The sequence below is a fragment of the Hyla sarda genome, chromosome 7 (assembly GCF_029499605.1).
Source record: "Hyla sarda isolate aHylSar1 chromosome 7, aHylSar1.hap1, whole genome shotgun sequence".
Lineage (NCBI taxonomy): Eukaryota > Metazoa > Chordata > Amphibia > Anura > Hylidae > Hyla > Hyla sarda.
In genome coordinates, this window is record NC_079195.1 from 69,782,503 (window position 1) to 69,796,457 (window position 13,955).

Here is a 13,955-nt window from a genome sequence, read left to right on the forward strand (position 1 = left end):
AACAATGGTTCTCGCCCACCCTGGTAATGTCAGGCTGTTGCTGCTTGGTTGGAATAAAAATAGGGGGAACCCGAAGCTTTTTTCCCCTTACATAAATAAATACATTTTAAAAAAAGTGTGTGGGATTCCCTCTATTTTCATTCTCATCCAGATAACAACCAGGAAGCAACAGCCTGACGTTACAAGGGTGGGCAAGGGTCATTGTTACTGATGTTCCCCAGCCTAAATAACACCAGCCTGTTACCATTTAGACCCAGGAGAACCAATTTTTTACGCCCCAGGCCTGTTGGTATTGGCGCTTCCCGGCACCCATGTGGCGGTGGGTACCAGAGTATTAATTGGGAGTTAGCGCTAGCAGTTTTTGAGGCTAATGCTAATCCCTGGCTTAGTCATGGATTCAGTCTATGAGACTGCTTCTACTACGAACCCTGTAAAATCTAATAAAAAAAACACACCAGGTTTAAAAAATAAATAAAATAAAAAAAACAAGTATTTATATAAAAAAAAAATAAAAAAAAAACTCAACCCTTGTGAAAAGGGGAACTCTGGTGGAACAAGTAGAAAACAAAGGTTTTCAAATCAACTGCTGCCAGAAATTTAAACAGATTTGTAAATGACTTCTATTAAAAAATCTTAATCCTTCCAGTAGTTATTAGCTGCTATATAAAACAGAGAAATTTGTGAATTTATTTTCTGTCTGACCACAGTGCTCTCTGCTGACACCTCTGTCTGTGTCAGGAACTGTCCAGATTAGAAGCAAATCCCCATAGAAAATCTCTCCTGCTCTGAACAGTTCCTGACATGAACAGAGGTGCCAGTAGAGAGCACTGCTTTCAGACAAAAAAGAACTTCACAAATTTCTCTGTAGTATACAGCAGCTGATAAGTACTAGAAGATCTTTAAATAGAAGTAATTTACAAATCTATTTAACTTTCTGGCACCAGTTGATTTGAAAATGCTGGAGTTCCCCTTAAACCATTTTATTTAAATAAAAAAATAAAAACAGAATGCTGGTCATCAACATAGTCCACTGAATCCGACATAATCCACAGGATACACTGGTCTGAAATTAAAAGGAAAAGAAAACACAAAACGGGTTAGTACATTTAAGGCACTCTCCAACAAGGGAGCCTCCTGCTGTTATGAAACTACAACCCTCATTTTTCCCCAGATAGCCTTTGGCTGTCTGTGAATGGTAGGAGTTGTAGTTAAGCAACAGCGAGCCTCCAGTTTAGTAAGAGCTGGAGGCCTGCTGTTGCTAAACTACTACTCCCATCATTTCCAGCCAGCCTTTGGCTATCTGGGAAAAATGAGGGTTGTAGTTTAACAACAGCTAGAGGCTCGCCATTTGGAAACACACTGTTCACACTGTACATTTTTACCATGCCTTCTTAAACAAAAAAAGGCATGCTAAAAACTCATGTGGACAGATGCATACTTACCAGCCTTGTTCTAGTTCTGTCGATCTTCTGTAGCTCCACCGCTAATGATTATGTCATTAGAGGCGGTGCTTCAGAAGAAGCAGAGGTGGCTCTAGACTTTGTGAAGCGGAACTCGAACATGTGACCCTGCGTCATTTTATGCTAAATTTACATGGTGATCCAATCGGCTGTGAGATGGTTGCGCTTTCATGGCAACACCAATCTCAAGTGGAAAAGGGGCAGATATAAGATCAGGGGTGTATCAAGTGTCCTGTGGGCCCCATGGCATATTCTGTATAGTACACCAAGACCACAGTCACCAAAATTACCAGTATAAAAAGGAAGATATATCCTCATCATACATATTACCATCATACTGTTACTGACCAAATCCTGTATACTGAGACCAATATTACTAATAATACCAGTACAAAAAAAAAAAGAAAAATGGTCAGCACCTCCAGACAAAATTAAATACGTGCGTGAATGTATATTAGCAGTGCTGCCACCTGGTAGAACCCTGCAATGGGGTTAGGATCCCGCGGGGACCTAATCCAAAACGTGCGGGCGGGAAGGAGGCTGTTGGGGGCGTGAGCAGGTGGTCTGGCGCTATACCTGGGGGTCCCGCAGTCCCGCAATGGCCCCAGAATTTATGACAGAAGTCCCACTCTCCAGCCCCAAGTGCCAGTGCTCACCCTGCCGAGTCCTGTTTGATTGGTGGCACGTGCTGCAATGATTCAATCATATGCGCAGCCAAGCCTGTCTCCTCTCAACCCCTTCCCCCGGTAAATGGAGGTGGTACTCGCTCCACTGCTACACGACATAGGTAGTGTGCATGACGGTCTTTCCGGAGTGTGGAGCCTGCCCTGGAGGACTTGTGCAAGTGTGTAAGAAAAAATATAGAAAAACAACCAGGGAGCGCTACTATCAAAAAACCAAGTCTTACAATGCAATGAAAATCAGGGATAGGATAATAGAATGTGACTCACCTGGTGTAGGTGGTGGTCTCTATGGTTAGAAGACCACCAAAAACACCTCCAGAGCAACATTCACGTTGTTCAATAATATATCACTCCTCCACCAAAATGGTAACCATATAGGAGATCGCAGGGATTTCCAGATATACCTCAGGTAGATCCGTAGGGATTATAGCATAAAGAAAAAAAGGGAGAAATTTTTCCCAAGCGCTCAGAGAAGTATTGAACTATCATTCACAAAGTCATATGGATGAGGACTTACTCCACAGTGGGGGGGGGGAAGTGTTGGTTTAAAACATATCCCCCTCCTCGTAAGCATATCACACAGGCTCAAGACCAAGATAATCACAAGCTTCCACCCAGGTGACTAACCGATTCTGGACCAAGGAGAGCAGACCACTGGACCAACTGGCTAAATTCTTATTGTAGTTTCTTGGACACATGCGACGCGTTTCTGAGGTATCCTTCATCAGGCATATAATATATAAAATACAAACAGTTTAAATACCTTCACTCTGGGTCTTCGTATGTAGCGTCTTCCGGGCGGCACCGCGTGACATGTGACAGACTTCATTACAGAAGACCTAAAGGTCAGGTGATATAAAACTTACAAATGTAAAAATTGCCATAAAACTAACATCATTGATAATAAAAAACTGTATATAAACATAGTTATACCAAAATCCATAAAATTTTCTTAAACATAATAATAATAATAATAATAATAATAATAAAAGTAAGTGTTAGTACACCTGTTCTAGGCTCTCATTAAGTCCATGGGGAAAGAGTATTAAGACGAAAAATCCAATACATCTCCTTATTACAGAGTGCTTTATAATCTCGTTTAATTTTCTCTACAGGGGTGACGTTCATGACTCCAAAATTTTTTTCATGATGGGTAAGAAAATGTCTGGATACGCTATGTAAAGTGTATCCATTTCTAATATTGGACCTATTTCTAAGTAAGACTTAGAATAAATAAACATAGGTCCAATATTAGAAATGGATACACTTTACATAGCGTATCCAGACATTTTCTTACCCATCATGAAAAAAATTTTGGAGTCATGAAAGTCACCCCTGTAGAGAAAATTAAACAACGAGATTATAAAGCACTCTGTAATAAGGAGATGTATTGGATTTTTTGTCTTAATACTCTTTCCCCATGGACTTAATGAGAGCCTAGAACAGGTGTACTAACACTTACTTTTATTATTATTATTATGTTTAAGAAAATTTTATGGATTTTGGTATAACTATATGTTTATATACAGTTTTTTATTATCAATGATGTTAGTTTTAAGGTAATTTTTACATTTGTAAGTTTTATATCACCTGACCTTTGGGTCTTCTGTAATGTTTGGTCTCCATTCATGTTTGCGTTCCACCATCTGCAGGATATGATGTCTCCTGGAATGCATGGTGAAGTCATGTGATCGGATGCCCGCCGGAAGTCCGTCACATGTCACGCGGTGCCGCCCGGAAGACGCTACATGCGAAGACCCAGAGTGAAGGTATTTAAACTGTTTGTGTTTTATATATGATATGCCTGATGAAGGAGGTGGCGCAAGCTAACAATACCTCAGAAACGCATCGCATGTGTCCAATAAACTACAATAAGAATTTAGCCAGTTGGTCCAGTGGTCTGCTCTCCTTGGTCCAGAATTGGTCACCTGGGTGGAAGCTTGTGATTGTCTTGGTCTTGAGCCGGTGTGATATGCCTATGAGGAGGGGGGGGGGGGGATCTGTTTTAAACCAACACTTCCCCCCACTGTGGAGTAAGTCCTCATCCATATGACTTTGTGAATGATAGTTCAATACTTCTCTGAGCGCTTGGTCAATCACACAGTGGTCCAGCGCTCACTTACAGGGGATAGGCGTGGTGGAGGTGGTGCATTACGATCCCCAGCCACGCCTATCCGACTGTTGCTGACCGCTCAATAAAACTATTTCCCTGCTAATAAAGAGTGATAAACAGCAGCCAAAAGTACAGCTGCATTACACGTATCACCATCTATACTATCATGTTATTAGTCTGGGGGTATAATTTCCATGACAGTTGCGCTTTAAATACTCATAGCCTGCATGTCACCAGACACCAGGGTACAAAGCTCTGCAGTGCAGACTCTGCACTGCAGAGCATTGCACCTTAGTGTCAGTACATTCCTATATGTGGGGTAGGGGGGGGGGGTGCAGAGCATTGCGCCCCCTTACCCCTAATACAGGAACATACTGACACTAGACTGCAATGCTCTGCACTCTTATATTAGGGTGCAGAGCATTGCACTCTAGTGTATGTACATTTTTATATGAGGGGCAAGGGGTGCAATGCTCTGCACCCCCTACCCCTCATATAGGAACGTACAGACACTAGGTGCTATAATCTGCACTGGCACCAGGAAGAAGATCAGGGCCCAGTACGTCACACTGCTCCTCAACCTATTACCGGGCGCAGTGTGGCGGGTCAACCACAAAAAGCAGGAAAAGGATTGCTGTGGAGGCCAGGGGTGGGATACCAGAGGCACCAGGAGTTAAGTCTAGTAAGGCCAGGGTTCCCCTTTAAGGCCCTTTGAAACACATATACACAGTTTTATTTCAATATGAAACAGAAAAGCACAGGATGTCTTCTATTTGAGATTTTTTTGTTACTTTTGTGTACTTTTAAGTATCATTGTGTTTAAACAAGCTTAAAGTATCTATGGCTCCAAGAAAAGCCTCCATCAGTGACAAATCGCGAGATTCTAATCAATTGCTAGAACACCAACTGATTATAGTCCAACGTTAATAGAACATTGTCTACATTCAGCCCATTGTTGGTGTAATGAGTTTAATGTGCTTCACAAGGAAGTTTAGGCACCAGTTCATTATTTCCACACCATGCCACATATAGAACTCCTAATGCAGAAAAAATCATGCAGAACACGGAGTATATAGAATGGTGTTCATGCAGATTTTTTCCCTAATCCTGGTTGCTTTAAAAGTCATATTCATCATTGTTTATGAACAATGAGCCATAAAAAATCCTAATTAAAGATGTAATTACACTGAATAAATTCTTAGCTGAAAATGAATTATAGATTTGTTGGAGGCACAGTTAATATATCAATGGGATAAACCACCACAGTCTTCATCCATCATTTTAAGATAGAGTCTGCAAAGCAGCTAATATGGCTTTAACTCCTTCTTGGTTAAACTTAATGGAGGAGGTGATATTGTGTCTAATCCAAGCTCATCCTATGTAAACTATGCCAAGTTAAGAACTTGAAAAATAATATGGAAAGAAAGACTGTATACATGTAAACAATACAAATTGCCCGTAATCACTGCATAACATGCATCAGATTAAATAAAAATTCCCATATTGATACAAAAAAATGAGAACCTTAAAAAAGGGCTTGTGAATGCTGCCATATTGCAAATTTAAAATATCTGAGCTGCACAAAGCTTTAATGCATTATCTCTAGAAGTCTATGGAGCCCTAACCTAGCTTGATTGTTAGAACCAACTCTGTGTGTCTCTCTACAGGCCCTGTTCACATGCGCTGCTGTGTGCATGAGGCCTAATTATGGGAACTGTTTTTTGTTAAGGATCATCAACCTCCATCAATAAATTGTCAAGTTGACTGTTGCCCTTGACATGAGAATCGCTGCCAACTTTATTGATGTCTAAGTTCATTAGCTAAAGGATCTACTCCCTGAAAGAAGAAATCAGGAATGGGCTATGAATCCGGCAATAAACAAAAATTATTCAAAATATTACAGCATGAAAATACCCGATAAACACAGCAATTACTTGGTACAGTACAAGGATTTTTTATGTGCCCATACTTCAGGTAGTGTTCAGTTGTGACTGTCATTGTTTGTTTTCTTGCTGTTTACCAATAATGTTAGGAAGTGAAAACAGATTGGTAAGAACCAGGGATGGACTGAAGTGTATGTGCCCCCAGATAAGGATTTCACATGTCACATAGAAGAAAAAGATGGCAATTAAAGGGTACCTCTCATCAAAAAAACTTTTGATATATTATAGATTAATGTATGCAGAATAACTTTACAATTGCATGCTATTAAAAATATGCTTCTTTCTATTTAATTTTCCACTTTGAAGAAATGACCACTAGGGGTCTCCCTACCAGTCCTGGCAGCAAGCATTTCAGACTCATGCTGGAGTCCTAAACACTACGAGCTGCCAGTCTGCTTTGTTCACAAAGGAGAACACTCAGAGCTGCCAGCCTGCTTTGTTTACAGCCTGTTTGGCTGTGAACAAAGCAGGCTGGCAGCTCTGAGTGTTTAGGACTCCAGCATGAGTCAGAAATGCTTGCTGACAGGACTGATCAGGAAAAATACAATAGAAAGAAGCATATTTTTCATTAACATGCTATTGGAAAGTTATTCAACATTCATTAATCTAAAATATATCAAAAGTTTATTAGATGAGAGGTACCCTTTAATATAAGACTGTTAAAGTAGCTGTTTATCAGTGGTCAATATTGACTGAATGATCAGCAGTTGCCGGTAATACAGATGGCAAATCTTTCTACTGACACTATAGTACTGGGAGCTTACTTGCAGGGGGTAGACCACGCCAGTTGTTGCCTATCTGTAGGGTTTGCAGTGAACCAGTCTGCCCTTGGTAAGAACTTAAAAAGTTTACAGGAGCAGATTTTTCTTTTTCACAAATGTAACAACTTAAATTTGCTTATTTTTAGAATATGATCAGTGCTTTTATACCTAACACTTACCGGGCCCTATACAGAAACCGCCAATGATTCCAATGACAAAAATCACACTAGTATAGTGCATCCAAGCGATCCGTGCCTGGAAGAGGAAATAGAAGACAGATCAATTTTATTTGCTCACTTTTTCAGCTTAGTATTCTCTCTGTTTTTAAAATAAAAAGTTAGGAGGAGACAACACACTGGCATGGCTTCTGGGTAAAAAAAGAGCAACACTTTTTTCAGTCCAAGACAAAAAACTTTTCATTTAATAAATTCACATACTTACATGGGTTATCATGCTGAATATTTATTTTAGCTCCACTGCCTCCAAGCCTCCGGCGCCACAGCCGGCATTGTAAACGGACGCCAGGTGGTGCAGGGAGATCGCGAGGGTCTTATGATGTATTGGCCCTGATTTACTAGGCATGGAGTGTAGTTTTCTTTATGAGTTTTGATTCCCTACAAGTATTTTTCCACAGTATTTACTAAGGTTTCCTACGTTTTTAAATTTTAAATTTTTTTTTTTTTTTACAACTGCTCTGATCTGTGGGGTATTCCAGAGATTCCACCCCCCCCCCCCTTTTTTTGTGACCAAGCCCCTATTTCCCTGCGGCCACACCCTTTTTGTGGTTTTCTAAGTAAGGCTGGGTTCACACTACAGTTTGTAACTACGGTTCCCGTATACGGCTGGGAGGAGGGGTGGGCGGGGCTTAATTGCGGCGCCCACACTCAGCCGTATTCGGGAACCGTAGTTAATGTATGTCTATGAGCCGACCGGAGTGAACCGCAGCCTCCGGTCGGCTGCGTTTTCGGCTGTATGCGGTTTCCCGACCGCAGGCAAAAACGTGGTCGACCACGTTTTTGCCTGTGGTCGGGAAACCACATACGGCCAAAAAAGCAGCCGACCGGAGGCTGCGGTTCACTCCGGTTTTTAAAATAAAAATTTGGCGCAAATTCTGGCACAGACAATTTGTGGCGCAATTCGCCAAATTCTGCCGTACAACCTGACAAAACAGGTCAGATTTACAATAATAAGTAAGGGCCATTGTATCTGGAATGCTGGGAAAGGTCAGGGACAATAGTTAAATAAAAAGTCTTACACTACAGCACTTCCATGTGTGGATCCTGTGCATGAAGACAAACAAAGCAGTGCACGAAGATAACAAACATTTTAACTTGGCTTTATGATCTCAAAAGGATGAAGAAAACTAATTCTGGAAGACCCCTTTAACTCCTCTATTCTTTAACTAATTCAAAGCAGATATTTCCACATTGGTGATAGGGTACCTGCACATGGTTTGGACATTCCCTACCAAATTGACAAGCAAACCTGCTAGAATTAAAAATGTTCTCAAACATATTGTTCTACCCGGTTTTTGCCCCATTATCATAGTTCCCACCTTTCCAAGTCCTACAGGTTGTTGACTGGCTTCAAAAATAGGTTCTTGATATTTTTCACAACCCCATTATCTGCACTACCATGGCCTGTAGCAAAAAACCCCATGACATTTCTCAAATCACTCCATTGTTGCCCTGACCCTAAATACTGCTCCTCACTTATTTGACAAGATGAGAATATCTATTATGGGCAGAAAAAAACTTTAATCCCTTAATAAAATGTTTGATCAACTAAACTGATGTGAATTACATTATCATCTATTGTCACTAGAGGGCACTGTTGCCAGAGACTGAAGGGTGTGTGGCAAAAACTGCGCACGAACTGATGCAAAAATGCATCAGTTCTAATCAGCCTTTATTCACATTTTCTACTACAGATGTTTCAGACCAGAACAGGAAAAAGGCGCCCCCATTGACATGCTACATGATTTGAATGATCTCATTGAGAACAATGGAATCAGTTGTAGTATACATTTTCTGCTTGCGTTTTACTACCAAGCCAGTTAGAAAGTGAGCAAGAAGGATGGAAATGGGTCTGATTGGCCCGCCCTTTGACACGCTCCACCTTACTACTGTGGTGACACACTGTAATAAGCTTCCTCCTCATGTAATTCGCTTACTACTGGAGTGACACACTGTAACAAACCTCCTTCTCATGCTGTTGGTTGAGCTAGTGGTTTGGATGTTGCTTGTCTAACTTTCTTCTGGCAGGTAGTGTGGCGCCCCTCATCAAGAAGGCGCTCTAGGCGACTGTCTATTTTGCCTGTAGGCAGAGCCGGCCCTGGTGGTCCCACCTCTTACAGCTTTAGTTATTAATAAAGTCAAAAGAACCAAACATGACAATGGGGGTCCTGCTAAAGAAACAACCATACATGCCGTACCCAAAATGTAGAATTACATGGCAGGCATTCCACACTTTGCATCAGTTCCCCACTATAACTTATAGAATAGGGGCCTAATCTTGGAACCCTTTTATCATATCCATGTGCTCCATATGACCTATTGTATGGAGAATGGTTACCTTTAGGAGACAACCCCTTTTTGTGTGATAAATATGCTGTAGGTGGACTACAGAAACAAAGGTCTGATATTTTGCCTTGAAAACTGGACTCATACTATACTCTTCAGCCTATTCAGACTAACAGTCTATTCCATTGTAAATCAGTCTATTACCAGTCTATTCCATGTGTCAAAAATTCAAATAACTTTATATGACTATTACATGTAGCATTTTATTACAACAATAACGATAGTAAATCACTAGAGCGTTATTATTCCTCACACATGGCAGATTGGAATTTTAAGAGAACATTTACAATGGAGACAGATATGAACTATGGTGGCAGTAATGTTATATCCTTACAGGCCGAGAAGGAAGCACTTCAGAAGGTGTACGACATACCTACTGTAATAACTTTCAGGTATCAGCATTTTTTTAATTAAAGGTCTGTATTAAAAAGTCATTTTTATTCTACAGTAAACTAAGGCAGTGCCCCGTGTCAAGTCAGATTTCTACTCCTTTCTGTCATTACTCACCCGAAATACAAGTGCTACAGTAATTCCAGCACAACAAAACCCCATAAAACTAAATCCACCAATCATAAGAGGCCGTCTTCCCAATTTCTCCACTGTAAAGCACTGAAAAGACAGAAAAACCATGTACAAGTTAGTGTTTAAATAACAGTAATTCTCAAGTATTTATTATTTGGGAAATATAATTAAACATTTAGTTTAATTAGAGCCTAAAAAGGGGTGAAATCTTAATCCTTCCAGAACTTCTCAGCTGCTGTATGCTCTACAGGAAGTTCTTTTCTTTTTGGATTTCTTTTCTGTCTGAACACAGTTCTCACTGCTGACCCCACTTTCCCTATCAGGAACTGTCCAGAGCAGGAGAGGTTTGCTATGGGGATTTGCTCCTGCTCTGGACAGTTCCTGACATGGACAGAGGTGTCAGCAGAGAGCACCATGGTCAGACGGAAAAGAATTTCAAAAAGAAAAGAAACTTCCTGTGTAGTACACAGCATCTGATAAGTACTGGGAAGATTAAGATTCTTAAATAGAAGTAATTTACAAATCTGTTTAACTTTCTGGCACCAGTTGATTTTCAAAGAATTGTTTTCCACCGGAGAACCCCTTTAAAAGCATATTCGCTTGAGAAAGAGCTCTACACCAGAAGAAAGAAAACAGCCTTTTTACTGCCACATATAGGTGGCTTGCCCTATTTACAACCCTTTAAAAAGGGCCTTAAAAGAAAATCCAGGTTAATCAGTCAAACCTATCTATAGCGTACACTAGATGTGTGTGGCACTAAGGTAATTGTTTTCCTCCTTCTGAAATTTCGTGGGTAGTGTGTCTCTGAGGTTGCTGCCAAACCTGTGTATGATGTCTTATAAGCCATGCAATGCTTTATGGGTGGGGGGGGGGGGGGGGGAGAAGCTTTTTCCACTATAAACAGTGAGGAGCAACCCCCCCCCCCTTTTTTTTAATAATTTTTTATTTTATTTATTGATTTATTTATTTATTTTTTAAGAAGATAGCTACATTACATACTTCCCTCCAGAACAAAGCTACTTCGCATTTTACACCATAGCAATCCTTGGTTAGTAGAGAAACGTAACAAAGTCCTGCTTACTCACCACGGGGTAGCCACAGCATGGAACAGAGTAGGACAGCACCGGAACACTCCAGCAGAAGACAAAGAAACAAAACCCAGCTTGGCAGATGCACAGAAATGTATTCTACGACTAAGAGTGCACATGTGCTTGAAACGCGTCACTTCTGCCCACCCGTATCTGTTTGTGTGTTGCTATGTGTGAATAAACCCTAAATTTCTATGCATCTGCAGAGATGGATTTTAGCTCTTTGTCTTCTACTATAGCAATCCTTGGGTCCAGATGTTATAGGGGTTGTCCCCTTTTCATGTGCACTTTAAAGGGGTACTCCGGTGAAAACTTTTTTTCTTTTAAAATCAACTGGTGGCAGAAAGTTAAACATATTTGTAAATTGCTTCTATTAAAAAAATCTTAATCCTTCCTGTACTTATTAGCTGCTGAATGCTACAGAGGAAATTCTTTTATTTTTGGAATGCTCTCTGATGACATCACGAGCACAGTTCTCTCTGCTGACGTTATTATAATAATAATAGTGCTTTATTTATTGTTGTCCTTAGTGGGATTTGAACCCAAGTCCCCAGCACTGCAAGGCAGCAGTGCTAACCACTGAGCCCCCATGCTGCCCTTAGCATACATCTGCTATGCATGGTTGCTAAAATGGACAGAGATGTCAGCAGAGAGCACTGTGCTCGTGAGGTCATCAGTGTTCCAAGAAGAAAGGAATTTCTTCTGTAGTATTCAGCAGCTAATAAGTACTGGAAGGCTTAAGATTTTTTTTAATAGAAGTAATTTACAAATATGTTTAACTTTCTGCCACAAGTTCATTTAAAAGAAAAAAGGTTTTCACCGGAGTACCCCTTTAAAGACACATGGATGTCATAACACCAAAACATTTGCTTGTTTCGGTGAAGCTAGGACCGCTGGTAAATGCATTTCCAAGCAAAATCCGCAGAAACATTGAACAGGTTCAATGTTTTTGCAGACCCTGAAATCAGGATTTCCGTGGCGTGTGCACAATGCAGCAGAATCCACTGCAGCAGAATATCCAAAAGGAATGTGTCTACAGAATTCCGTAGTGTGAACTTAGCCTAAGAATAAAACAAAAAATGGGTGGCTACACACTAAACAATTATACTAAGTTCAGACTGAGGTACTGAGTTGCACTATACCCAATGTGCCGAAAAGAAAGTAAAAGCAATAACGGAAATCAGACCTCAAGAAATGAACTGATATAATGGTGTTTAATTCATTGAAAATGTAACTAGAGAAATACGACGTAGCTGGTTTCATATAAAATAGAATAATTTATTGTTTAGATATATAAACTGGTAACTGGGCAGGGCCCTTGCTCCAGATCAAGTAAAAAAAAAAAAGTTGATGAAAAAAATGTATAATATAATGATAGGATTAAGAAAACAAATATTGGTTTAAATTAAAACAAATTAAGTACATAGGAATGCGAATATGCCACCTCAATGAATTGTCTCTGGATGTTATGCTGTTATGTTATGTTATTAACATGGGTTATGTTGGAACCAATATACAGCGATAACCAGGATGACTGGATGCCAGTCGCATAAAACTTTGTTGAATAACAGTTTGATTTATATAGGTTGTTTCTATGCAAGATTAAATAATCGCTTGATAACCAGATAGCAGCGTAGCAGTATAGTAGCGATATAGTCTGTCCCGCTGGATGAACTACACAGGATGGCACGGGCTGCGCCCGGCCTGCAGATCCAAATATACCTGTATGAAAAGATGAAGATCGCAGTTTGGTGGTGTGTGACATCGGGATGTGCTGACTCCGCTATGCGAGGGATTGTCGACTGTTTCCACTGTGATAAGGCACGGATCTGCGTCCGGCTCACTGCTGCGATGTCCGGGCAGCAGGAGTCATAGGTACAGCCTTTGTGCAGCAGTCGAGAGGTTGTAAAGCATGTTTCACACTTGGCAGTGGTCTCCTATTGAAGGGACTGCAGCGCTTGCAAGGAAGTATGTATGTTGATAAGTAGTGGCAATAAGGTGACCGTACTCAACCATATGGTGTACTGATAAGGCCAGACACGTTTCGGGGGGAGTCCCCCTTTATCAATGGCTAGATATAAGTAGACCATTCCTTTATCTAGCGATTGATATTCTAAATTGATATTGGAGAGCATAAAAAAAAGTATTAAAAAAAAAACCTCACATAAAGAATCTTTTTTAGAGCTGCATTAGCTTCAACTTTCCTTCTCCCCGCTGGAAAACGAGAGGCAGGAAAAACAAAAAAAAATTAAAAAAATAAAAAAGCTTTGAGCAAAACCAGCAAAAAAATATTGACAGCAGAACAAATGCTTGTAATTTTATAACCAATCTCCTAGTGTCCATCGGGTGCCATTTCTGTCTCCACTCAGGACCAATCAGACTTCCAGAGCTATGAGTCTGCCTGAGTGAATGTGAGCTGGTTACTGTAAAGCCATTCCTTCTGCACCTCTTCAAACACTTTTATTACTGCTCACTACTAGATGGCAAAGGCGAGGACCATTTAGCGGGTCAGAGTAACGCTGAATAAAGAGGGGGATTTGAGAAAGATAGAAAGGGGTAAATAAGCAGAAAGCTTTGGGGAGGGGGGATTCTGGATTTCGCTTCTACGCTGAGATGCATTTATTAAAGGAAGGCCGTGCTGTGAGATTTTGCTCCTGGGAGCTGATGGCTCACATTAGTCTCTTTAATTGTCAAAAATCTAATTTAGTGTTATGTAGCGCAGGCCAGCCCTGGGTTAAAAATATGGAACGCGCGCTCAGTAATAAATTTGGTCTCCGCTGAGGTAACTCTCAGATAAGGAGAC

At 40.6% G+C, this 13,955-nt stretch overlaps 1 protein-coding gene across 4 annotated transcripts in view; it reads right to left on the minus strand.

The window, feature by feature from the left end:
• Nucleotides 1-13,955, minus strand: part of LOC130281835 (solute carrier family 2, facilitated glucose transporter member 9-like) — a 90,158-nt gene that overhangs the window by 12,983 nt on the left and 63,220 nt on the right. For all 4 annotated transcript variants that reach the window (XM_056529514.1, XM_056529513.1, XM_056529516.1 and 1 more), the window contains exons 9-10: nt 10,050-10,151; nt 7,140-7,215 (exon numbers count right to left, since the gene is read on the minus strand). In XM_056529514.1, coding sequence (XP_056385489.1) covers nt 7,140-7,215; nt 10,050-10,151 — 178 coding nt within the window. The remainder of the gene's footprint in view (nt 1-7,139; nt 7,216-10,049; nt 10,152-13,955) is intronic.